Source organism: Ahaetulla prasina, chromosome 4, assembly GCF_028640845.1.
Source record: "Ahaetulla prasina isolate Xishuangbanna chromosome 4, ASM2864084v1, whole genome shotgun sequence".
In the NCBI taxonomy this organism is placed as follows: domain Eukaryota; kingdom Metazoa; phylum Chordata; class Lepidosauria; order Squamata; family Colubridae; genus Ahaetulla; species Ahaetulla prasina.
Genome location: NC_080542.1, coordinates 98633519 through 98657687, shown reverse-complemented (window position 1 = coordinate 98657687; position 24169 = coordinate 98633519). Strand labels below are relative to the sequence as shown.

Genomic DNA, 24169 nt, shown 5'->3' with positions numbered 1-24169 from the left:
TTGCTTATCAGAAGATTGCAAAAGGGGATCACATGACCCTGAGGCACTGCAACCATCGTAAATGTGAGTCAGTTGTCAAGCATTCGACTGTAAATCACGTGACCATGGAAATGCTGCAAAGGTTAAATGTGAAAAATGGGCTTAAGTCACTTTTTTCAGTGCTGTTGTAATTTTGTATGGTCACTAAGGTAACTATTTATTTATTTATTTTTCAACTGTTGTAAGTTGAGGGCTACCTGTAGTATCTTTCCTAAGAAACCAATATATGACATAAAATATGAACCAGATACAAGCTGGTTAGTAAATATGCCTTGAAATTTTCTATAGAAAATATTTGTTAGAAGTTATTTCTCCTTAGGTCCATAAAATTTCTGAATTTTATATCAGGTTTTCACAACTCCTTTCCTTTCTTTTTCTTTTTTAAGGGAGTTAATAATTTTGTACAATACAAATTTAGTCATCTCCCATCAAAAGAGAGACAAACCATAGTAGAATTGGCTAAAATGTTTCTCAATCGCATCAATTACTGGCACTTGGAAACACCTTCCCAGTGGCGACTGAGGTCCCCTAATGACGACATTGCTGGCTATAAAATAAACTACACAAGGTAATAGTATATACACACATACACACACACACACACACACACACACAGACACACACACACACACACACAGACACACACACACACACACACACTTATTAGATTTTACTGTGTCTTGAGATAGTTCATAGTAGATAGCAGGTGGCAGTGGTTTCTTCCCATATTATGTCATGCAGAAGGTAAACAAACTGGAAAAAAATGACTTTGCTTTTAGATGGTGGCTTTGGAATGAATAAACTGTGCAATGAACAAGACTGTTAATAGCAGAGGCCTTATATTCAGATATAGTCTAACTCTGACAAATAGCTACTAGATAAATGATAGATATCATAGGACACTACTCTTTTTCTGCCATCTAAAGATTTAAATTTTAACCAAGCCAGAAAATCCAGTGGCATATTCTTTATCAAGTGACAATTAGCAGTTATTCATTTCTCACATTTATATAACCGCCCATCTCAATAACATGATTGGGCAGCTCAGAAAGAGTTAAAAAACAATATGAAAACAGTACAAAAATTTAAAACAATAAAAACAATATAAAATTATATCACAAAATTCATAGCTGAGGTGAGCATATCCATCCATAACAGTTAATACTGTCCTGCATAGGCTCTACCATGGTTTTGGTTCTCCGTCGGCTTTAGCAGAAACAAATGTTCAGGACCTGGCAATTACATTCCTTCCTCATCATCTTCCAAAACATTCTAGGTATCTGTTCATCTGTTAATCTCCCTCAATATTTTTGGTAAACCAAGGAGAATGTCAGGATTCACAGTAGGAAAGAGGCCATAGGAGTGCAATCAGATCCATGCCCCCCACATTCCAGAAGGTAACTGTGACCTCAATTGGATTATGCAACAGACTATCAAGAACAATCTCAAGGTCTGAAACCCAAAGGATACTTTGGTTGATGGGGCAGCCTCCCTGCAATTGGAAGCCATGCCAGAGAATTCCATGATTAACAATTATCAATCGGATCCAGACAGCAGGGAACAAGTGAGAGCCCCTGCCCCCTATCCAGATCACACTGTCAGGACTCTGACAGCAAAACCAGATTAGGCATCCTTTCACATGTTGTGTCCTAGATTACATGGGATAGGCCCATGGTTATCATGGTATCCATGAACTCCCAAGTTGCGTCTGATTCTAGAAAAGACAGATTAAATTTCCAGGATCATAAACCTGGAATACTCCACTGCAGCCCAGTTATGGAATCAAGGAGCCCAGGCAACCAGGTTGCTGCATATTAAGGAGGCTTATAGAGAAATAACATGATCTCTAGAGTTCAGTCTAAAGAACAGGTAATCTGGGGAAGCACTGTTGAGAACCATCAGAGATTCTTGAATTACATTTATCACTTTTCCATTTCTGACCTAAAGTTTTGTCTGAATCCGTACCTGAGTCTATACCTGAAATCCAGCTGGGCAAAGTCACAGGATGGGAAACTGCCCTCTAAGCACAGCCAGATCTTCATAATGCACTCTACGTGAACCTTCTCATTTGCAGTCAAATCACAGATGTGGGTAGTCTTCTTACAGTCTGACCTGGCATTAAACAGTCAAAAGCCCAGACATCTGAATGCCTGCTGATTGCAAAATAGGGTAGAGCCCAGAGGGCCAGAAGCCAGGGTCAGGGTAGTCCCTTGTCTTCTACCATATCTTCACTACCCATCATCAAGGAAATGTTCTCTCTTTTTTTTTTTTAGTTTTTATTTTATTTTAATTTTTTTTTTTAACATTACAAACAAACAAAAAAAAGAAAATACATTTTTCCACCCTTGTGCTATACATAAAAAAAAAGGAAGATTTGGGTCTTCGGATATATCCTCATGATTGCCAAAATCCACGTTCTCGAGGTACAGGTACCGAGGCGTCCAATGTTCCAAGCGCATAGTCCACGAATGGTTTCCAAGTCTTCCAGAAAATATCTTCTTTATACACACCACTTCTAATTTTAATATCACATGTCATTTTATCATTTAAGGCTAATTTCCACATTTCAGAATTCCACTCTTCTATTCTAAAAATCACATCTAATTTCCAATATCTAGCTATTATAATTCTACCTATTATAATCATAATTCTAATCAATTCTTTTTCATATTTTGTTAATTCTATTTCCTTAATTACCAACAATAATATAGTTTCCTCTCAATATTATTATTTTCCCCATCATTTCAAATATCATTTTCTCCAATTGTTGCCAAAACTTTTTAACCTTATCACATTTATACCACATATGTTCATAAGTCCCCAATTCCATCTCACATCTCCAACATTTTTTACTAATTTTTTTATCCGTTTGTGACAATCTTACTGGAGTCAAATACCATTTCCAAACAACTTTATAATTATGCTCTTTAATCCTTATAGATAAAGTTCTCATAATTCTACTATTCCAATTCACATTCCAATCTGACACTGGTATTTCAATATTAAGATCTTTTTCCCAATTTGTCCTCATCACTCTTTGTAATTTTTCATCAGAATTTATAATCTTATAAACCCTGCTAATGAGTCCCTTTAGCCCAATTTCATCTTTCATAATCCGAGATACTAAATATTCAAATTCAGTTTCACATCTATTTATCGAATAGTTTTCCCTTAATTTTTTTGTCCATTTTTCTATCTGTATTTTTTCAAACCAGCTTAACCCTAATTTTTCAGTAATTTCTTTGTTCCTCCTTTCATTTTCCAAAACTTTTCACCAATCTCTAATAATTTCTATATTTTCATCTTTAATCACTTCATTACGCCTTATATTATTTCTACTCAGCCAATTTCCAATTGTCTTCCCCAAAAAGATTATATCCGGAATTAAAATTTTAACAAATTTATTCCACATTTTACTTAATCCCTTTAACCAATAACTTCTAATTACACATTTTAAGTTTGCTTTATCTAAAAACCACCTTGATCCAAATTTCTCTATATCCCTTAACTCTAAGTCTCTCCAATAATTATCTTCACCTTTAAGTATTTTTACCACTATCCGGATACCATATGCACAGTAATAATTAAATAATTTGGGGATTCCTAATCCACCTTCCTTTTGATTTTGATACCACATTTTTTTCACTAATCTAGGTCTTTTCCCACCATTGCAAAATTTGTCCAATTTTTTCTGATATCCTTCAATATCTTTCTCTGTCAAATTTAGCGGTAGCATCTCGAATAAAAAGTTAAACTTGGGCAGCAACATCATCTTACACATTGCAATTCTACCAAACCAAGACAACTTTAACATTTTATATTTATCTATCTTCTTCTCAATTTCATTGATCACCACATCATAATTAAGTTTTTTCAATTCTTTAACCTTGAGTGAGAGCACTATACCCAAATATTTCAATGTATTTTAATCCTTATCCCAAATTGCTCTTGCATATTCTCAGACTCATTACCATTACTATCCATCAATAATTCTGATTTTGACCAATTTACTTTCAGACCTGTCATTTCCTCAAATTCTTTCAAATGCTTATATATCTTTTCAGGTCTTTCTATATTTTCAAAATAATTAAAGTATCATCCATACAAATTTATCTTATACCCTTATATCCTTCTAATTCTTTATCTTTTTCTATCATTTTTGTCAGGATTTCCATAACCAATAAAAATAATGTTGGGGACAAGGGACATCCTTGTCTCGTACCTGCTTCTAATTTTATCTCTTCACTTAATATTCCATTCTCCTTCACTCTTGCACTACTTTTTGATACAATTTTGAAATAACATGTATAAACTTATTACCAAAGCCTAAAGCCTCCACAATTACTTTAATAGCTTCCCATTGTACGGAATCAAAAGCTTTAAAACTGTCCAATGATACTATACCAATTTTTCACCATTATGTTCAGCTACATCTATAATATTTAATACTCTTCTAACAATATCACTCATATATCTGCCCTTCACGAAACCTACTTGGTTATAACTTATATATCTATCTATAAATCTATTTAATCTATTACTTATAATAGCAGTAAATATCTTTGCATCCTGATTAATTAAAGAAATGGGCCGATAGGACTCAATCTTTTCTAAATCTTTATCTGGCTTAGGAATTAGGGATATCACCGTTCTATTCCATGACGAAGGTACTTCTCCACCATGTAATATTCCATTAAATAATTTTTGCAATCTTGGTATTATTAATTCTTTAAATTCTTTATAAAACTCAGCAGGTAATCCATCCTCACCTGGAGCTTTCCCTAATTTTATTTTTTGTATAACTCCATTAATCTCATCTTGTGTTATATCTTCTTCCATCAATTCCTTATATGTTTGATCAATTTTCACCACATATTTTTCTAAATAACTTTGCAATTTCCCCCGATTAACTGGTTTCTTTGAATATAAATTCTGAAAAAAGTTTCTAACCACTTCACATTTCTCTAATTTTTTGTAACATTTTATACCTCTATCATCTATCAAGGCTCCAATTTCTCTCTTCTCTCTTTTATTTTTCGCCATCTTTGCCAATAACTTAGAGTTTCTGTTACTAAATTCAAAAAAATTCCTATTTAAATATCTCAAATTTCTTTTTACCAACTCTGTATCCTCTTCTATCATTTTATTTCTTAACATATTAAGCTCCTGAAGAATTTTTTTTTCTTTAGTAAGCAAAAATTGATTTTCCAATTCTTTAATCTGATTTTTATCCCTTTCCATTTTAATTTTATAATTTTTATATTTCCTACTTGATAATTTAATACTCTCCCCTCTAAACACCGCTTTCATCGCATCCCAAACAATTTCAAATTTAACCTCCCCGTTATCATTTAGTCTCCAACTTTCCTCCAATTTTTTAAGTATCCATTTTTTATCCTTTTCATTTTTATACAATTTCTCCTCATATCTCCAATAACTTCTTTTTTTCTCAAAATTAAAATCTAAATCCACCATAACTTCTGCATGATCAGAATCTTTAAAAATTCCCACATCTACCTTATCCACATTGTTCAGCAAATCTTTAGAAAGAAAAATATAATCAATTCTAGAATATGTATTATATATCTTAGAGAAAAAAGTATTCCTTTGACCTCTCTCCACACATCCACCACGCCATTTCGAAGCATCCACGTATTTAAAATCCCCATTTTATTTGCTCCTCCACAACGAGTGGGGTTAGTACTATCTATTTTATCTCTGATTAAATTAAAATCCCCAGCCACAATTACTTTCCCTACACTTTCATTCTCCAAAATTTTTGTTATTTTTTCAAGAAATTCTCTTTGTTTCTCATTCGGTAAATATAAATTAACAAGTGTCACTTTTTCCTCATTAAGATTTCCCACAATTATTACATATCTTCCATCCTCATCCAAAATTACCTGATGTTTTTCAAAATACACCCTATCTGATATCAATGTTGCGACTCCTCTGGCTTTTGAAGTTCCAAATGCTTTTTCATATATTTGCATACCTTTTATATACATTCTATTTGAATCTTCAGATTTCTGATGGGTTTCTTGTAGAAATAAAATATCTGGTAAATCTCTTTTAATCTTAAATTCCAATCTTCTTCTTTTAATCTGATTCCCTGTACCCTTCACATTCCATGACAGTATTTTTATGACTCCCATTTAAACTGTAATTTTTTCAATCCTATCCCCGCCTCTTCCTTTCTGTGCCCAAAACCCAACATCAAACTCCCATATAACCAACATTTAACATAAAGAAAACAATAAAAAAAGCAAAAAAAGACAAAAGACAAAACAAACAATAAAATACAAACAATCTTCTTCCCCCACATCCTCGTCGATTTCGCCTCTATAAAGAGAATGGGGGAGAGGGGACGTGCCAATGTCCGGGCCACTTCTTTCGGGCTGTCTATTTAAATTCATGACTCAAGAAAAAAGAAAGTGATGGCTCTCTCCCGCATTCGGCTTCGTATTTTCCAAGACTCTTATCTGCTTCTTCTCCTACTGTATCCTCACGACTTTTCTTCTGTTCAACCAACACAGGTGATATTTCTTTCCTCTTTAACCCTTTAGGGTCTTGCCCCCCAATAGCCCCTTTTTCTTCTTCTGGGGTTGATGTTTCCACGTGTATTCCACCCATCTTAAGCATTTGATCTTTTATCTCCATTAGATCCTCCACCTTGATCAGTCCAAGCTCCCGTAAATATAATATTGCATCTATGTCTGGGGTAATTGTACGCATCCTTCCTTTATAAAAAAAATTTCAATTGTTGTGGTGGCCTCCAGTTATATTTAATTCCATTATCTCTCAAAACCTTTGTAATTGGTTTTAGAAAAAATCTCCATGCCCTTTCTTCTCTTGATATATCCGGAAAGACTTGAATAGTCTTCCCTTCAAACTTCAAAGCATCTCCCATCTCTCTCACCTTGGCCATAACTTCCAGCTTATCACCGAGATTTGCGAACCTGACAAGCACATTCCTGTTGGAGCCATTTTGCCTTCTATATCCAATTCTAAAAACATTTGCCAGATCTGCTATTGTAAACATAAGTTGCGTGTCAAGATCATTAATCCATTTTAAAACCCGCTGTTTCAAATTATCTACCTTTTCTTCTGGGGTCCCTCGGATAACCAAATTATATTTCCTCATCTCTTCTTCCAGGAGACAAATTCTCTTGTCTTGCTGCTCATTTTTGTAAAATATTTCACCAATTTGCCGATCCACTTTTGCCTCATGTACATGGATCTGCTCAAGTTCATCTTTAATAATTGTCATTTCCTCTCTTTGCTTTGCAAAATTTTCATTCATTTCTTGTTTCATTTTTTTCATTTCCAATGTCATTTCCAATGTCATATTATCCATACGCTCCGATAGTCTTGCTATTTTTTCCCCAATTTTATTTAAAGCTGCAGCAACTTGCTGTGTTTCTGAAGGTTGTTGAGTCATTTTAAAAAATTTAAAAGTTTTCAAACTAGTATTTCAAACCACTTTTGCAGAGGGTCTTAATGAAGATCAAGGGACAGCAGTTTTTTAATTGAAGCTGAAGCGGCTTATTTTGCACTCGAAAATTTATCTCTCAGTAGCTTGTGACTCATAGTCACTCCACAAAGAACACAGATAACTCACAGCTTTTAAACAATAATCAGCGCCATTTTTTCTCCACGTCAGCAAAGGAAAAAGAAAAAAAAATTTTTACTGCTTCATTCCAACTTAAACTTCAGGGAAAAATCCTCTTTTGTTATTTGTGATCATAAAAGCACATAAACAAGCTGTTAATTTCCACTCAAAAAAAAATAATAATTGTCCGTCAGAAGACAACGCCCAGTAAAATCCTGCTGCTGCCGGTCAAGTTTCCAACACAAAAGATCAATTTAATCTTCAATTAAATTCTTCTCATTGACAAATTCAGTCTTTAATATTCACTCCTTGACCTCAGCAGTAAAACACAGAACACGATAGTTATAATAGGAAGAGCGAAAGACAGCAATTTATTCCAAACTTATCGTGTCTGCCAGTCGGCTGGTCACCCCCACGCTGTAAAAACTCCTTAATTCAAACAGTTTCAGATGACCTACTGGTTTTAAATTCAGTCTGCTGGGCTGTTAACACTTTCACTTCACGATTTATTAACTTTCATCTGTAACGGTGCATTCCAAACACATAAATCCTCATAAATCTTCATTAATAAGCCCTGTGAAGTGAAGGAAAGGTCCTTACCCCACCACGGTCATGGCCACGCCCCCTCAAGGAAATGTTCTCATCCAACTCTAGGCTCCCCCCCCCCCAAGGGCCTTTTCTCCCCCATCCTGGCTGGCTGGTCTAAAAGTAGAATACTTCCTCACCATCACTCATTCAAACACATCCTTGGGAGGGGATCTCACTCCTAGGAGCACTTTAACTCACTCTCAGCTTCCAAATATCTTTAATGGACCCACTTTCCAGAAAATCAGTCCTCATCAGGAATCCCCAGCCAGGTTCCTTTCACAATCCTGGTAGGGAATCTGAATTATAATCTATTACAATATGGTTCATCTAAGAGATGCAAGAAATCTTGTAGGCTATATAATTCTGCTGAAAGTAGATGTGTTCTGCAGTTCAGTTAGTTACAGAACACATACAGAATAATTATATGATATAAAATGCTTGTTTAGAAATTTCAGTAATTCATTCTGTAAAGTAAATAGTTATTAAGTGAGTTTGATTGAAATACATTGCATAATAATTTGGATTAATTGTGTTTGTATTTTATTTTTTCCTTTGTAGGTGGCTGTGTTACTGCAATGTCCCCCAGTTTTGTGACAGTCTACCTCAATATGAAACCACACAAATTTTTGGGAGAACATTGCTGCGCTCTGTTTTTACCGTTATGAGACGGCAACTTCTTGAACATGCAAGACAGGAAAAGGACAAACTTCCTCTTGAGAAACGAACACTAATCCTAACACATTTTCCCAAGTAATTTTTTTTAAAGTTACCAACTTTCTGATTAATTTGAAAACTACATATTCCTCTTTTGAAGAGTTATAAGGTTTGGACTGCAAAATTCCAGATAATCACTTGATGGTAGAGAGACATAAAGAAAATTCTTTTGATTATCATTTAGTGCAGTCCAGAGTTTTGCAGTCCGGATATGGTAGCTTTGTTCTTTCAGTGTGATCATGACCTGTTATTGTAACAGTGTCTCCTTACTGTAAAGTCTGAAGGCAAATACACCATAATTATTTATCACAGAGAGCGGTATCAAGATAAACTGCAATTAACGAAGTATACAAACAAACTATAGAATAATTCTGGAAGAATGTTTTCTGTTAAAGGCTTCTGGAACCATTCTGTAGTTATTTAACTCTTTATTCCTGATAATTGTAAGCCATAATGTGGTTGTTTGATTTTGACTTAACATGCTATTTGATCTCAACAAACTGTGGATTATTCAGTAAGCGTTGGTTTACTATGAAGTATAAATTTTATCATAAAGTATTATCCACAAATAGTTATATATTTTTACGAAAGGATTTTAAAGCTCTTGCTTCCTATACTTAGATCTGAAACACTGGAAATCTGTTTCTTTTGGTGTTGACAGAAGCTATCAGAAGAACTCCATATCTGTGAATTAATACTGTGGATTCAGAGTTTCTAAAAGCAAATTCTCATAAGTGGGGGTGGAAGAGAGGCTGTCCAGTTGACAAATGGATCATAAAAAGCAAATGGAAGAAACATCATCATGATTTAAGCACATACCCACCCTTTGTACATTCATATGAAGTTCCCTCCCACCCTTATGGCATAACTTAATGCCTTCAGTATCTGGATTACAGGTCTGCATTTGCCTAGGAGTTAGAATGATTCACTTCAGTGGTACTTGAATAAATATTTATAGAATAGTAGAGTATTTAGGAAGGTTTGTTGTTTATCAGATGAAAACTACTCAGGATAAAAAGCTCAGCATAAACCATTTAGGATAAGGTTGTTCTTGCTGCAAATTGATGTCAGAATATTGTATATATAAATATGTAAATTAATACAGCAGAAAAATTATCTTCTGTTGGGAATAATATATGTGCCTATACCGGCCTACCTGTATATGAAGAATTTTAGTCTTCCCAAAGCATCTATCAATCAGTAGATCAATTATAATTTCATCTGAATTCAAATAATGAAAAACGGTTAAAAAATCCTTAATGTACCTAAAATATTTATATCCAATGATACAAATTTGCTTGGACTGGGATCCTGTATTTTAGCATTTCAATGGAACACTTCCTAATTGCAAAATTTCATTTTTGAAAATGTTCAGAATATGAATATTTCCATAAATGTAGTCTTCCATTCACAAAGCATCTTAAAAGCCATTGAGTAGACTTTGGAAATGGTAGTTTTCATAAGCCAAAGGCTTCAAATAATACAAATGTGTAAATATTCGTATAGATTTTAGAGGAAAATAATAATAATAACTTAAAATGGCTTATTTAGGTTTTGCTGCCTCGCTCTTAAAATTAATAGGGAAGCTAGTTGTGAATACAGTATAGGTACTAGATCTGGACTGCAAAAACCCAGACAATAAAGAGATACAGAAAATTTATGTTACAACAATGAATGAAAAACTCCAGACTAAACATCAGGTTGACTATGTGACCAATCATAATAATTTATTAAATTTATATGCCGCCTAACTCCCAGCAACATGAGCAGTCTCAGTATTATGATGGGATTTAAGTATTTATATTGTTTTCTGATGAGTTATGTTGGAAAATGAATGTGCAAATAAATGGTAATTAACCATCTGTTTTGGAAGAAAGCAGCAGGTTAAGTCACCTGACTGAGAAACTGAAGGCGGATCACTAGGTTTACTGGGTTCTGCAAGAGTTTGTTAGTGAAATAGTAATATGTCCAGGAAGAATCACTATTGAGGATTGCAATGTTCACTTCTCCCTGCTGGTTTGGTTTCTGGGATGATTGCTTTCTTGTTCTGAATGCTTGGAATGTACCACCTTGAAATTAATCCAGAGAAAAAACAGTGGCCAATGAAGCTACTACCTGATTCAACTTCTTTTTGGCATTCCATATTTCTATAGAATTTCGTGCTCTTTCTAGAAACTATCTAAAATATCAAAAGCCATCTTGATTATTAATTTCTTATCACAGATGGAACAATGTTTTAATTTTCTAAAATAATAACACACCAGAATATAAGCTATGATTGCAATTTGCAGCAGAGGCCTCCTTTTTGGCATCTAAAGCATCTATTTCAGTGAGAAATGATCAGATATCGCAGGATAGGCTAAATAGAAAAAAGTTTCTTTAGCTTTTCAAAAGCTTTCTGAGCCAATGTATCCCAATATTGTAATGTTTGCTTATGCAGTAGATTAAAGGGCTCTGAACTCAGCAAAACTTGGAACGAAGGAAGAATAATAGTTTACAAAACCCATTAGCCTCTGAACACTCTTGACTTTCTGGGGTAGTTGCCAGATTTAATAGCTTGTACTTTGTTAGGCTCCATCTGTATCTGTGTTGGTGAGATGCAATATCCCCAAAAATCTGATGTACTTCAAATTCACATTTTTATAACGTAAAACAGGAGTGATGTACTTGGAGATGCTGCCAGACAACTTAGACAATGTGTGTTTCATGTTGTTTAGAATAAGATAAATGGATTAGAATGTCATCAAGACAGAGTTTAATACTCCTGGCAAATAATATTCCTCAGATGTTGGAAGTCAACAGGTGCATAGCATTGCATAGAGAGCATCACTGTATATTAAAAGTGATCATGCTGGGTGTGGAAAGAAATTTTCCATTCACCATTTTGGATGTGAAGCAAATTATAAGCATCACTAGGCTCAACTTAGTAAAGAAGCATATCTTTTGCAAATGCTCCAAAAGTTCAGTGATAGAGACAGAGCATATCTATTCCAGATGGAGATCTGATTGAAAGCCTGGAAGTTGTTGCAATTTTACAGTTCCCATAATTTATGTTTTTACAAACAGAAAACCAGTATGAGCCGGTGCAATAGGGGAATGGATGAATTTTGCTAAGGTTATTGCTTATAAATCATAAAAGTCCCAATTCAAACTAGATCTGCTCATTTGGGCAGTGAGTAGGTCAGTGGAGCAATTATATGAAAGCTGCGGTGGTGCAGTGGTTAGAGTGCAATACTGCAGGCTACTTCTGCTAATCACCCACTGCTAACAGTTTGGCAGATTGAATCTCAGCAGGTTCAAGGTTGACTCAGCCTTCCATCCAGGGGTGGGTTCCAAATCCCGTCACTACCAGCTCGCTCGTACACTTGCGGCACTTCTATGCATGTGCAGAAGCGTCCAGGTGGGTGGGTGGAGCCTCCCCCACCACCCGATCTGGTGCAGACTGGTAGCAACCCACTACTGCTTCCATCCTTCTGAGGTAGGTAAAATGAGTGCCCAGATTGTTGGGGGAAATATGCTGACTCTGTAAATCACTTGGAGAGGGCTGTAAAACACTGTGAAGTGGTATATAAGTCTTAAGTGCTAAGTGCTATTGCTATAAGGCCAATTAGATGGTAGTTTATATCCTCTTGCTTGCTGAAATCTTTGAAGTTATCATACTAAGCAGACAGTGTTGGCAAACTTTTTGTGCAGGATGTGTAGTTCCACATAATTAGGGAAGCTGAAATTTAGGGTTGCCTTTGCTCAGAGGATGTGGGTCATGAATTTGTACTCAGAGAAACAGAGAAATTATTTGAGGTTTTTTAAAGTTTTACCAAGTCCATTTCAATTTACTCTAACCCATGCTCCAGATCCAGAAAACACTGGCCTGACAGTGAATTCCACTGGGAATGGAGCTGTTCTTAACCTTGTGGAATCTTATAGGTCTCCGTGAAGTTCTGGTCCAAGTATTACTTGGACTCCAGAATTCATTATGGTCTGAGATCATAAGAGTGGAAAACTGAAATGTAGATTATCACAAATAGTACCACATGTTTTCTGGGTATGGTTCAAGAGCTGGGGCTGAGTAGAAGTGCTTGTAAACTTGGCTTAGGAATCTGTCTAAATTGGAGCCATCCATTTACTTGGTACAGAAGAATGTAGGGGTTTCTTCTTCTTCTTCAGAAGATATGGTACTGTAATCTCCACAGTACAATATATTTCAGGGTTATCATTTATCTTGACTTTAATTGGCAGATGAAATCTGACCCAACTGATGTCTGAGATATTTGGAGTTAGAAGCCATTTTATATTTGGTAAGAAACTGGATGGAAATGTGTTTTTCATTAGTCTAATGCCCATGAATTTGCAAGCACATATGACTTAAATTTTGCAAAATGTAAGCATATTCTACTCTGGTTTATCTTATCTAGGATGCCACGAGCCCTCCTGGCACTGGATACCAAGAACCTGAGTCAGTCACATACACAGCTACTTAAATGACTTCACAATTATCTAATATTATGACTTGACAGGGTGGATTTAGTAGGATTTTCAAACATGAACACGAATGACTTGATACACTACTATAAAGGGAGGAGCCCATTTAGCAGTTGAACTAAAAACAATTGATAATGAACCTGACTTTATAGTCTAAATAGAAATAGAAATATTAAAGATAATGACCGCTTGTAGTTTCCCAAAGCAGGTACGTAGCAGTGAGCACAATCAAATTTCTCAGGTGTTGAGACAGGATATTCAGGACACATTATTTCTATCTGTATTGGCAAATGTGTCAGCTGAGCTTTCAGTTACTCATTTTTAGCTAGTAGGTGTTCCATAACATTGACTACAGTTGAGGTACTTCTTATGTGAGGTTGGCAAATAGGCAGCCCTGTGCCAGCAATTATAAGTACAGGAGATCATACTTGTATCAGAGTTCTTTATGACAGCTATAGATCTTATCACAGTGCAAAAATGTAATTGCTCAGGAAAAACAAGATTACTTCAGAAGTGAAGGCTCTATGTGTGCAAGTCCAAGATTCAAATTTTAGAGCAGTCTTGTACCAATCTCAAAATCAGAAACAGCACATTCACGAACTCATATTCAGGGCTGGAAAATTGTTGTTTGCTAACAGAAATTTGACTCCCAAGCCCTTCTTTTAAAGCACCGATTTGGATATGCCTGTTTTCCTGAATCACCTTTTTCTTTAGATGAGCCTCACAGAACATCTGTTTTACTCAATTGATCTTTCTGTATATTAGGGCTTAGGATATTTTCTGCTCAGAAAAAGTCAGGTGATTTAGGTTCTTATGTTTTTGCAATAGATGCCTAAGACTTGAAGTTAATTTTCCAAATATTTCTTTTCTTAGTTTTGGCTACAGTTACCTGAGAACTGACTGGCTCCTGATTGCAGAGTTAGAATCTGTCTTCTACTTCAGAGTCTGACTCATCAGATGGATCTAGGATAATTTGCTGTGGCCAACTCACCATGGCCAACTCGCTATGGGACAATTCAATGCTGCATTAATCATTTCATTGAGTTACTTTTAATTATTGGTGACTACATTTTCATCAAAATTATTGTAACTCTTATATTTCTGGATTGACTTTCTTTTATTATTATTGGCCATGATTTCATTGAAATTACTTTAACTTTTGTATTTGTTGAATTGTCCCAAGACGAGTTGGCTGATTCTGTCATCAGACAAATTGCTTTGGCTAGCAAACATCATCCTTCTGTTCTTCAAGTTTGTCGAATTCCAACTCCCATAAGCTTCAGCTCCCAAAATTCCCTTCTAGCATGGCAACGAGAACCAATACTTTTGAAAGGCATAAGGTTGGAGAAAGGCTGAGCTGTTAACATGATTAATGAGTGTGCTAAGTGGTTAGTTTTAATAGGCAGTCAGTCATATTTCTCATGTAACATTATGGAATCTACTATCTTTTCCTTGGAACCATAACTTTGTTCAAATTTGTTTTGTTTGTATTTGTCTTTTTTTTTTTCTTGAGCTGACCGGATCTTATATTCAAGGTGAAATAAGAAAGTAGATATCCTGGAAAAATAGTCCTTAATGTAATGAGTCGTTTTGAGTATTTGTGCAAAAAATTAGCACCATCTTATATAGGCTTATTTAAAACTTATCAATTGAATTAAGTAGATCTTCTTCCAAGGTAAGTGCTTTAGCAATATCAGCCTCACAGTTAAGCACGTATAATTAGAATTAAATTCCAATTGATCACTCCTTTGTCTATAGAACTGCAGTCATACAATTAAATTTCATAGTTTTGTTAACTCCTAAATAGGTTGCATTATGTTTTAGCAGGCTTAATTCTAGAATAAAATACATAGATAATATACTATAGCTGGAATATTAATTGTTATGGATATTAATAATCATTCTAGCTATATGGGAGCTCTGGAATGGAAAGCATCTTATTTGCATCAGCTCTATGTAAGAAGAAAAATACATATTCCTTTTAATATGTGGGTTGAGCCATTACATATTTGTAAAATTTATTCTTGCAATGATTAATGTTATTACTCTGGGTCTGCTTTAACTAAAATGCCTGGCTATATTGGTGAAACTGCCATTTAGAATTCTGGGTGGGTTCTTATTTTTCAAAGCAGAGTCTTCAACAGACAGCAAGGAAAGAATGTAACAGGCATGCTTTAATGTAGCTTCAAGATGCAATATTGCTTTAAAGAGTTGAAGGTTATATATATCAGTTTAACAGTCAGAAGAGTGCCATCACTTTGCCAAGGGAAAGTGATGCCGGGGAAGCTTAAGCAGTCTCCAAAATGATTTTGTTACCTGTTGTGATGTGTGATATTATCTACTATTTGTTTTCAGAGCTTGTTAAAATTAGAAAACCAAAATCAAAGCTTTTAGGATGAGTGTCCATTTATGGTTTGTTTATTTCTATAAGTGATTTCATTTCGGTTTTTTCCCCTTAAATTATTATTTTAAAATAGATTTTGCTGTTTCTTTACTGGTAAAGTTCCTTTGGGAATTTATTCTGGATTGTTTGATGTGGCTTAATTTTTCTAAGCCATCTTGTTGCGGTCTTGTAGATAAAAATGCATGGATATTTTTAAAAATACAGTACTTACATATGAAATAACATTAAGCCATTTGGTAATTTTGGCTAGAAAATGTGTAGTTGTACTTTATTTCCCTACCTCTTTGTCCCAAACTTAAATCCACTAAACTCTAAGTAAATATTTAAGGAATAAAATATAGCTTTCACAGATATAGGGCAACAGTTTTTAAACATTATCTTTGAGGAAAATAATATCCGTAAAATTTAGAAGGATTTTTTTTAATAAAAGCAAAATCTAATGGCCTGCTGGGTTCCATCAGGATTGCTTTACTGCCACCTAGTGGTCCTCTGGAAGTCTGCATTACAAATATATAGCCACAGCTTCCATTCATCTCTGTGAAAAGTAACCATATTCCCCTCGCAGTTCATTAGCCTCTTAGGCCACCACCTTCCAATCAGTAGTTCTTATTATATTTAGAAGAAGACAAGACTTTTAAAGTAGAATTGATATAAGTACTGTACTTCTAATTCATCTCTTGTCTGGAGCTGATAGATAGATAGATAGATAGATAGATAGATAGATAGATAGATAGATAGATAGATAGATAGATAGATACATACATACATACATACATACATACATACATACATACATACATACATACATAGTGATCAAGATGCTGGACTAGAAGCAAGGAATCCAAGTTCTAATCCTTTTCTTAGGCATGGAGGCCAGATGATGATTTTGACCAATCACTTAGTCTGAGAGTGAGAGGTCAAAAAACATCTATTTACCAGCCCTCATGATGGATTTATAGTCCACAACTTCAGTAAGGACATCTTCATCTCACATAAGATTTGTTTGGGCTGATCACATTGATTGATAGAATCATTCATTAATTGCCATCAAATCAGTGTCAACTCTTAGTATAGATAGATACACTTTTTCCTGTGATCCTCTGTCCCCTAACCTGGTATATCAAGTATTCCAATGGTGTCCCCATCTGCACGGTGAATTCATCCACCATGTTACTGGACACCCACATCTTTATACTTGGCTCAGCACTAGAATCTTCCCTGGAGAGGCTAGGTATTTGCAAGATAAATAGAACATTTTGATCATTTGTACCTTGAATAAGAACTTGGCTTGATTTGTTTGGTGATATATTTGTTGTTTTCTTAGCAGTCCATGATGCTATTAAGCATTTTGTCCAACACCAGATTTCAAGAGCATCATTATTGTTTCTATCCTGCTTTTTCAAAGGTCAACGTTCACTTTCTTAGAACGTCATAGGGAATGCCATTGCTCGCACTATTTTGATCTTTCTAACTATAGCCATATTACAGCATCCAAATATCTTTTCCAAGTTCTTCATGGTTATTCTATGAAATACTAGTTGTGGCATATTTCTTGATTCTTTGTTCCTTATGCTCCTCCATATTTGCTGGATCTTCTTTGAATAAATTGGTATCTGCCTAGTGATGTTCTTCAGCATATCAGGTGAAATACCTGCCTATAATGATCAAGCAGCACACCAAAACGTAGGAGGTTATATTTATATTTATATCCATATCTACATGCTATACATTTATATCTATCTAATCTGTCTTATCTGCTATACACATAAACAGATACACATATATGTATTTGTATGTACACATATATATATACATATATATGTGTACAGACACACACACACACACACACATACATGCTCACACATGCTTATATCTTCCTTCTAGAGTCTGCATTACTTAGGGCAGCTTATAACAAGTAAAAGTAGTAAGGCTGATTTGTTTACTTTTTATATATAGCTGTTATGTAATATTAGAGTAACATTTGAATCTTTGGAATCATCATTATCAAAGCAGATAATTCATTTAAAATATTCTAAATATCCTACCCTGAATAGCCTGCATGTGGTTAGAATGGAAAAACAAGTGAATGAACAGTTTATTTGAACATAGTAATATTTAAAATGATTAGATACTAATACTAGTAAAATGATTCTACTATTTTAATACATTGAAGTACTTCAGGAAATTAAGCCAAAAAAAATATTTACTCTTCCATGTCTTCCGCTTTTAATACTTTGAAAATCAACTATTTTGACTATACTATTTACATTATAGAAGATACATCTGTTTTGTTATTTTTGTTCAATTTTCTCTATAATAGAACAAGTTATCTTGGTAGGTTACACTATGTATGTTAATACTGTTTTGACTTCTCTGTTAAGGTTCCTGTCCATGTTGGAGGAAGAGGTATACAGTCAAAATTCTCCTATCTGGGATCCAGATTTCATAACTTCCACTTCTCGAAGCAGCCAACTAGGCATCCAAACAGGTAAATATTGTAATGCAAAACAAGATGAGGACCAAAATAGATTCTGTGTTAACTTTATTCAGTTAAAGGACAGTTTTGTGCCACTTATAAATGCATAAAGATCGTCTTTTAATTTAATTTGAATATCATTTACAAAGCATTTATAATTATGGTTCTTTTTTATTAATTAAATTTATATGCCTTCCATCTCATTGTCAAGTGACTCTGCATGATTTACATGCATCATAAAAGCAAAGGTACAAAAAATTAAATATTAAAATTAACAGAGATTTAATAAGGTAAAAAACCAGAACAATACAGGAGGCAGAATCTTTTTCCTGTCAACCAACCATCTGAATGTCCGACTGGGACTTTGAGCCAATCAACAGAGCCACATCTTGAGGCTATTGCAGAAGGCAAAGAGGATAGGGGCTGGAAGGAGACAACTCACTGCAGCCAACATAGCACGGCCAGCTCCTTGCCATCAGCTTGCCACTGCCAAGTCTTCCTGGCCAACTTACTAGCACCAAGTTGCTGCAGGACAACTTCACATGGCCAATTTGCTGTGGGGACAACTTGCCATGGGTGCCCAGAGGGAGAACCGAGTGGGTGGGTGAGCAAGCAAGTGAGGAGACAGCAGCGTGGTGGCAGGGGGCTTTCCATTTTCACATCCCTGGTGCTGATGTGCTGAGTTCTGGGCCAAAAAAGCTGGGAACTATGGTGTCAGTGGACAGGGCAGGTGGGAGGGAGGGAGGCAGCAGCTGTCAGGGACATCCGCTGCCACTGCCACACTGAGCTCTGGGCTAAAGAGGCCAGAATCAGTGGTGCTGGGGTGTGTGAAAATAGGACACTTCTGGCCACTGCCTCTCCATTGCCCAACCTGCCCACTGAGTTCAGCGGCAGTGAAAACGGAAAGCCCCTAGTCCCACCGATTTGTACTCTATCCACCTACTTGCAACTCACCCACTTGGGTCCGTCTCTGACCTCCTATGTGAATTGTCCCTGGGATGAGTTGACCACCTAGAATTTTCTTGCAGCAACTTAGTAGCCCTGAGCTGGCTACTCCAAATTGTCCTAAACCTGTAGAGGTGTATCTCCTCTGGAGGGCTGCAGTGTTTCAGAGAACATCATGTTTTGCTGTAATTTTGTCTAGGTAAAATCTTGTAGAGAGTCCTTGTTTAATAAGAAACAGGCAGGAGGTATATAGTTAGATTTTTATTTAACACCTTTCTATAGAAGCAGAGAAACATTTACTTAAATTTACACAATATCAACACAAGAGAATATTTATAGCTCCATTTTGAACTATGGATTTTTGGTTCTCTGAGCTTGATTGTTTTCTTGAAGATTGTTTACTACCAGTATTTAGTATTTATTAGATTTTTATACCGCCCTTCTCCCGAAGGACTCAGGGCGGTTCACAGCCACAATAAAAACAATGACAATTTACAGATAAAAACAGAAATTAAAAAACTTATTATATGTTTGGCAAAAAATTTAAAACATTTATACCGTTAAAAACCCCTTAAAATTTGTATCGAATATAAATATTAAAATTCAAACCCTTTAAAATTTTAAAATTTAAAATTCCTAAGCCAGTCCTGCGCGAATAAACAAATAAGTCTTCAGCTCGCGGCGAAAGGTCCGAAGGTCTGGCAGTTGACGCAAGCCAGGGGGAAGTTCGTTCCAGAGGGTGGGAGCCCCCACAGAGAAGGACCTTCCCCTGGGGGCCACCAGCCGACATTGCTTGGCGGACGGCACCCTGAGAAGTCCCTCTCTGTGTGAGCGTACGGGTCGGTGGGAGGCATTTGGTAGCAGTAGGCGGTCCCGTAAGTACCCTGGCCCTAAGCCATGGAGTGCTTTAAAGGTAGTAACCAGAACCTTAAAGTGCACCCGAAAGACCACAGGAAGCCAGTGCAGCCTGCGCTGGAGTGGTGTTACATGGGAGCCGCGTGCGGCTCCCTCTATCACCCGCGCAGCTGCATTCTGAACTAACTGGAGTCTCCGGGTGCACTTCAAGGGGAGCCCCATGTAGAGAGCATTGCAATAATCCAAGCGAGAGGTAACAAGAGCGTGAGTGACCGTGCATGAGTAACATCAGTATGTGGAAAACTGAGCTTTGCTGTTTATATGTAGTAGTTTGCCTTGCCAATTTTAGTAGAGATGTTGTTTCCTCCTTAGTAGTTCCTTCATTAGGGCATTGTTTCCTCTCTGATAGTTGATTTCGTTTTGTTTCCTATATCAGGATTTTAGTTGCTTGTGAAGATGTGTTCTAGGCTGTTTGTTTCCCATCCAAGTTTTTGATTGTGTCTTTTATATAATACATAAAATGGGTTGTGTCTCTCTGTCTATTGATGGCTTATTTGGGTGAATGCCAAGCTTCTAGGAATTCCCATGCATTTTTTTATTTGGCTTGATCAATAACGTTAACAGTTTCCCAGTTGAAACAAGGAGTTTTTGTCATGTATTCTGACTGCCAGCAGATGTTCATGGAAAGCAGTCTGCTAGTCTTTTTTTTTAACAGCCTACATAGTATTTACACTGTACAATGAGTCCAATTTTTCCTCTTAGGCTGCTGAGTCTTTTGGTTTGCTTAAGATGTTTTGGAAGGATTTTGTTGCTTGGTTAACTTCAATGATGATGAATGGTTATACCTAGTAGTCTGTTTCATTGTCTCAGAGATGTTTTTGATGTATGGGAACACCTTTTTGTGTAGGCTGTAAGAGTTGAGCATTGTACTTAGCCACTTTGTGATGAAGTTGCTGGGTATCTATTGGAAGATGACTTATAGGTGGTCTGCTTCCCCTTTTTGATATTCCACGTTACTACAGTGAGTTTGCACTCATCTGAATAATGTTTGTATGCAGTTCCTCTTGTGAGTGGTTGGGTTGTTGTTTTGACAGTGAAGCTCTAATGTGAGTTAAGTTTTAATAAATGTGAATTTATAATTTGCCAATGCTTCTTTGCTCATGAAGGTTTCCAGGAAGGATAATATGGTGCTGCCTTCTTTTGAAACTTTATTTCTGTATTCCAGTATGAAGTTTATTGTCTCATATATCTTCTCTAATGTTCCTGTTTTAATATGATAGAGGTATAAGGAAGAAACAGCACCAGGTAAACAGGGAAGATACAATAACAGAGACAAGGAACCATCAAGGAGGGAACCACCAAGATTGGCAAGACAACTTACTATATATAAACAGCTATCAAATCCCATTCTCACTTGCATTGATAATGTTACCTAGCTTGAAAAAAAAACGAAAAACAAAACAAGAACAAGCTCAGAGAGCATTAAGAACCAACAATTTCAAAGTGCAATTGTTGTATTGACAAACTACTAGAAGCTGCTAATATTACTCCTCTTAAATAAGTAGCTATTTGTTAATAATAATACTTCACGCTATGTAAAATATATGTAACAGATCCCTCAAAAGTTTGAAATATTGTATTGTGATTCTGTAGTTCTTCAGTTAAGAGCTTTCCTTGCTTTCATTAGGGTAATTCTCACAATTTACTCAGATTAATTGAAGGCACCCTAAATTCAGAATGAAAACTGGACTAACTTCAAATGCTAGAATGTAAAAACTTAAAAACAGTTTCTAAATTTTAGATAAAATCTATTTCAAGTGAAATAGTATCCAGTAAAAATTCAGATTGACTAAAAAGCCAGTTTACTTGCAGAAATTGAACCTAATAATAATGAAATCACCAAGGATTAGATTTTGGAAAAAATCACTAGACACGTGTCCATTAGTTATATTTAACAAGGATAGGCCAGAGGCCTGATTTATTAGGACTATTGCAATGCTCTCTACATGGGGCTTCCCTTGAAGAGCACCAGGAGGCTCCAGCTAGTCCAGAATGTGGCTGCGTGGGTGATAGAGGGAGCACCGCGTTGCTCCCACATAACACCTATCCTGCGCGGCCTGCACTGGCTGCCGGTAGCCTTCCAGGTGCAATTCAAGGTGTTGGTTACCACCTTTAAAGCGCTCCATGGCTTAGGACCGGGTTATTTACGAAACCGCCTTCTGCCACCGATAGCCTCCCAACGACCTGTGTGCTCCCACAGAGTGGGCCTGCTCAGGGTGCCGTCGACCAAACAATGTCGGTTGGCGGCCCCCAGGGGGAGGGCCTTCTCTGTGGCAGCACCGGCCCTCTGGAATGAGCTTCCTCTGGGGTTACGCCAACTCCCCGACCTCCGGACCTTCAAACGTGAACTGAAGACTTTATTATTTCATCGTGCGGGACTAGCCTAAGTATAATTTTAATTGTAATTTTAAATGGGTTTTATGTCGGTCTTTGACCGTTTTAGTTGATCTGGCCTATTAAATATTTGGTTTTAATTCGCTTTTAAAATTGTTATTTGTATTTGGTGTGTTAATATGGCTGTAAACCGCCCTGAGTCCTTTGGGAGAAGGGCGGTATAGAGATTAAATTATATATATATATATATATATATATATATATATATATATATATATATATATATATATATATATAAATAAATAAATAAATAAATAAATAAATAAATAAATAAATAAATAAATAAATATTAGATAGTTCTGTTGCAAGGGTCAGTTACCTCTCAACATATCTTATGAGTAGATGTTCAGATTTTGGGATTTTTGGTTAATAGTTTTAGATGAAAGAACCAGGAACCAAGGGCAACAGAGGAATAGGGTCCCAGCTGGGCATCAAAGAGTAGTTGTACATGAGCCTTTGCTGAAAATAGTTTCAGTGCACCATGCTCCTCTGGTGAAATAGAAAGATTGGATCACAGTCACCGTTTTGTGAGAATTTTTTATAACATAGTTTTGCTGCACATTGCATTTTGTGGAACAATAGAAAATCATGCCCAGATATTTGAAGATTTTAACTTGTTCAATATTCTGGTCATTTATCTCCAAGTGTATTATTTAGGTCTCTCTGCAAAAATAATAATAATAGAATTTAGTTTTACTTTGATTGATTTTGAAAGCTTGCTCTGAGCAATACCTGGTCAAGGCATTAGTTGGACTCAGTTTGAGTCTAATTAATGTTTGTGACAGAAGTGTTCTGTCATCTGCATATAACAAGATAGCAATATGCCTGTTTTCTAATTTTGGTGGGTGATTATTCTAACTGAGTCATTCTGGCCACGTGAATTTATATATAAATTAAACAGAGGAGGGACTAAAATATGTACCTGCCTCACTCCTCTTTGAATTTGAAACTCATTAGTATACTGGCCTTGCATCCTCCAAAGGATTTTGAATCTGGAGATCTTATACTGTAGAGGTTTACATAAGCAAAAGTTACTGCCTATCAATGGTGTCTAGCAATAGACACTGTCTAGAATACTATCTATCAATCAACAGACCCAGGATACTACAGACCAATCAGCCTAACATCAATACCCAGGAAGATACTGAAAAAGATAATAATAAAAAAAAACAGATCATGCCAAACCATTCTTACTTCATTCTTCAACATAGTGACTAAATTATCTTAATATTATCATTTCATCTATTATAACATTTCTCCCACATTTCTTACATATTAATATATTATATATATATAAAAAATATATACATACCTTTTCTAATATAGATGAAATCGTAATATTAAGATATGATAAATTTATTTATTTATTTATTTATTTAATTTATAAATTATTTTAATTTAATTTATAAATTTATTTATTTAAATATTGGAGGAGTAAGAAGAAAACACAAAATATGTTCTCAGATGTTACACTGAATGATTGACAATGTATTGTATGTTTGTTTGACTAAAAAAAAAACATTTTACAAAAAAAAAACCCCATAGAGACTAAATTAGTAGACCAGCGAAATACTGTGGACATAATATACTTAGACTTCAGCAA

The 24169-nt window shown here is 35.6% G+C and overlaps 1 protein-coding gene across 3 annotated transcripts in view; it reads left to right on the top strand.

Annotated features, from left to right (window-relative positions):
- KAT2B (lysine acetyltransferase 2B) overlaps positions 1–24169 on the top strand; it is an 86995-nt gene that overhangs the window by 30939 nt on the left and 31887 nt on the right. For all 3 annotated transcript variants that reach the window (XM_058183773.1, XM_058183772.1, XM_058183774.1), the window contains exons 5-7: positions 426–607; positions 8798–8989; positions 18218–18324. In XM_058183773.1, the coding sequence (XP_058039756.1) occupies positions 426–607; positions 8798–8989; positions 18218–18324 (481 nt within the window). The remainder of the gene's footprint in view (positions 1–425; positions 608–8797; positions 8990–18217; positions 18325–24169) is intronic.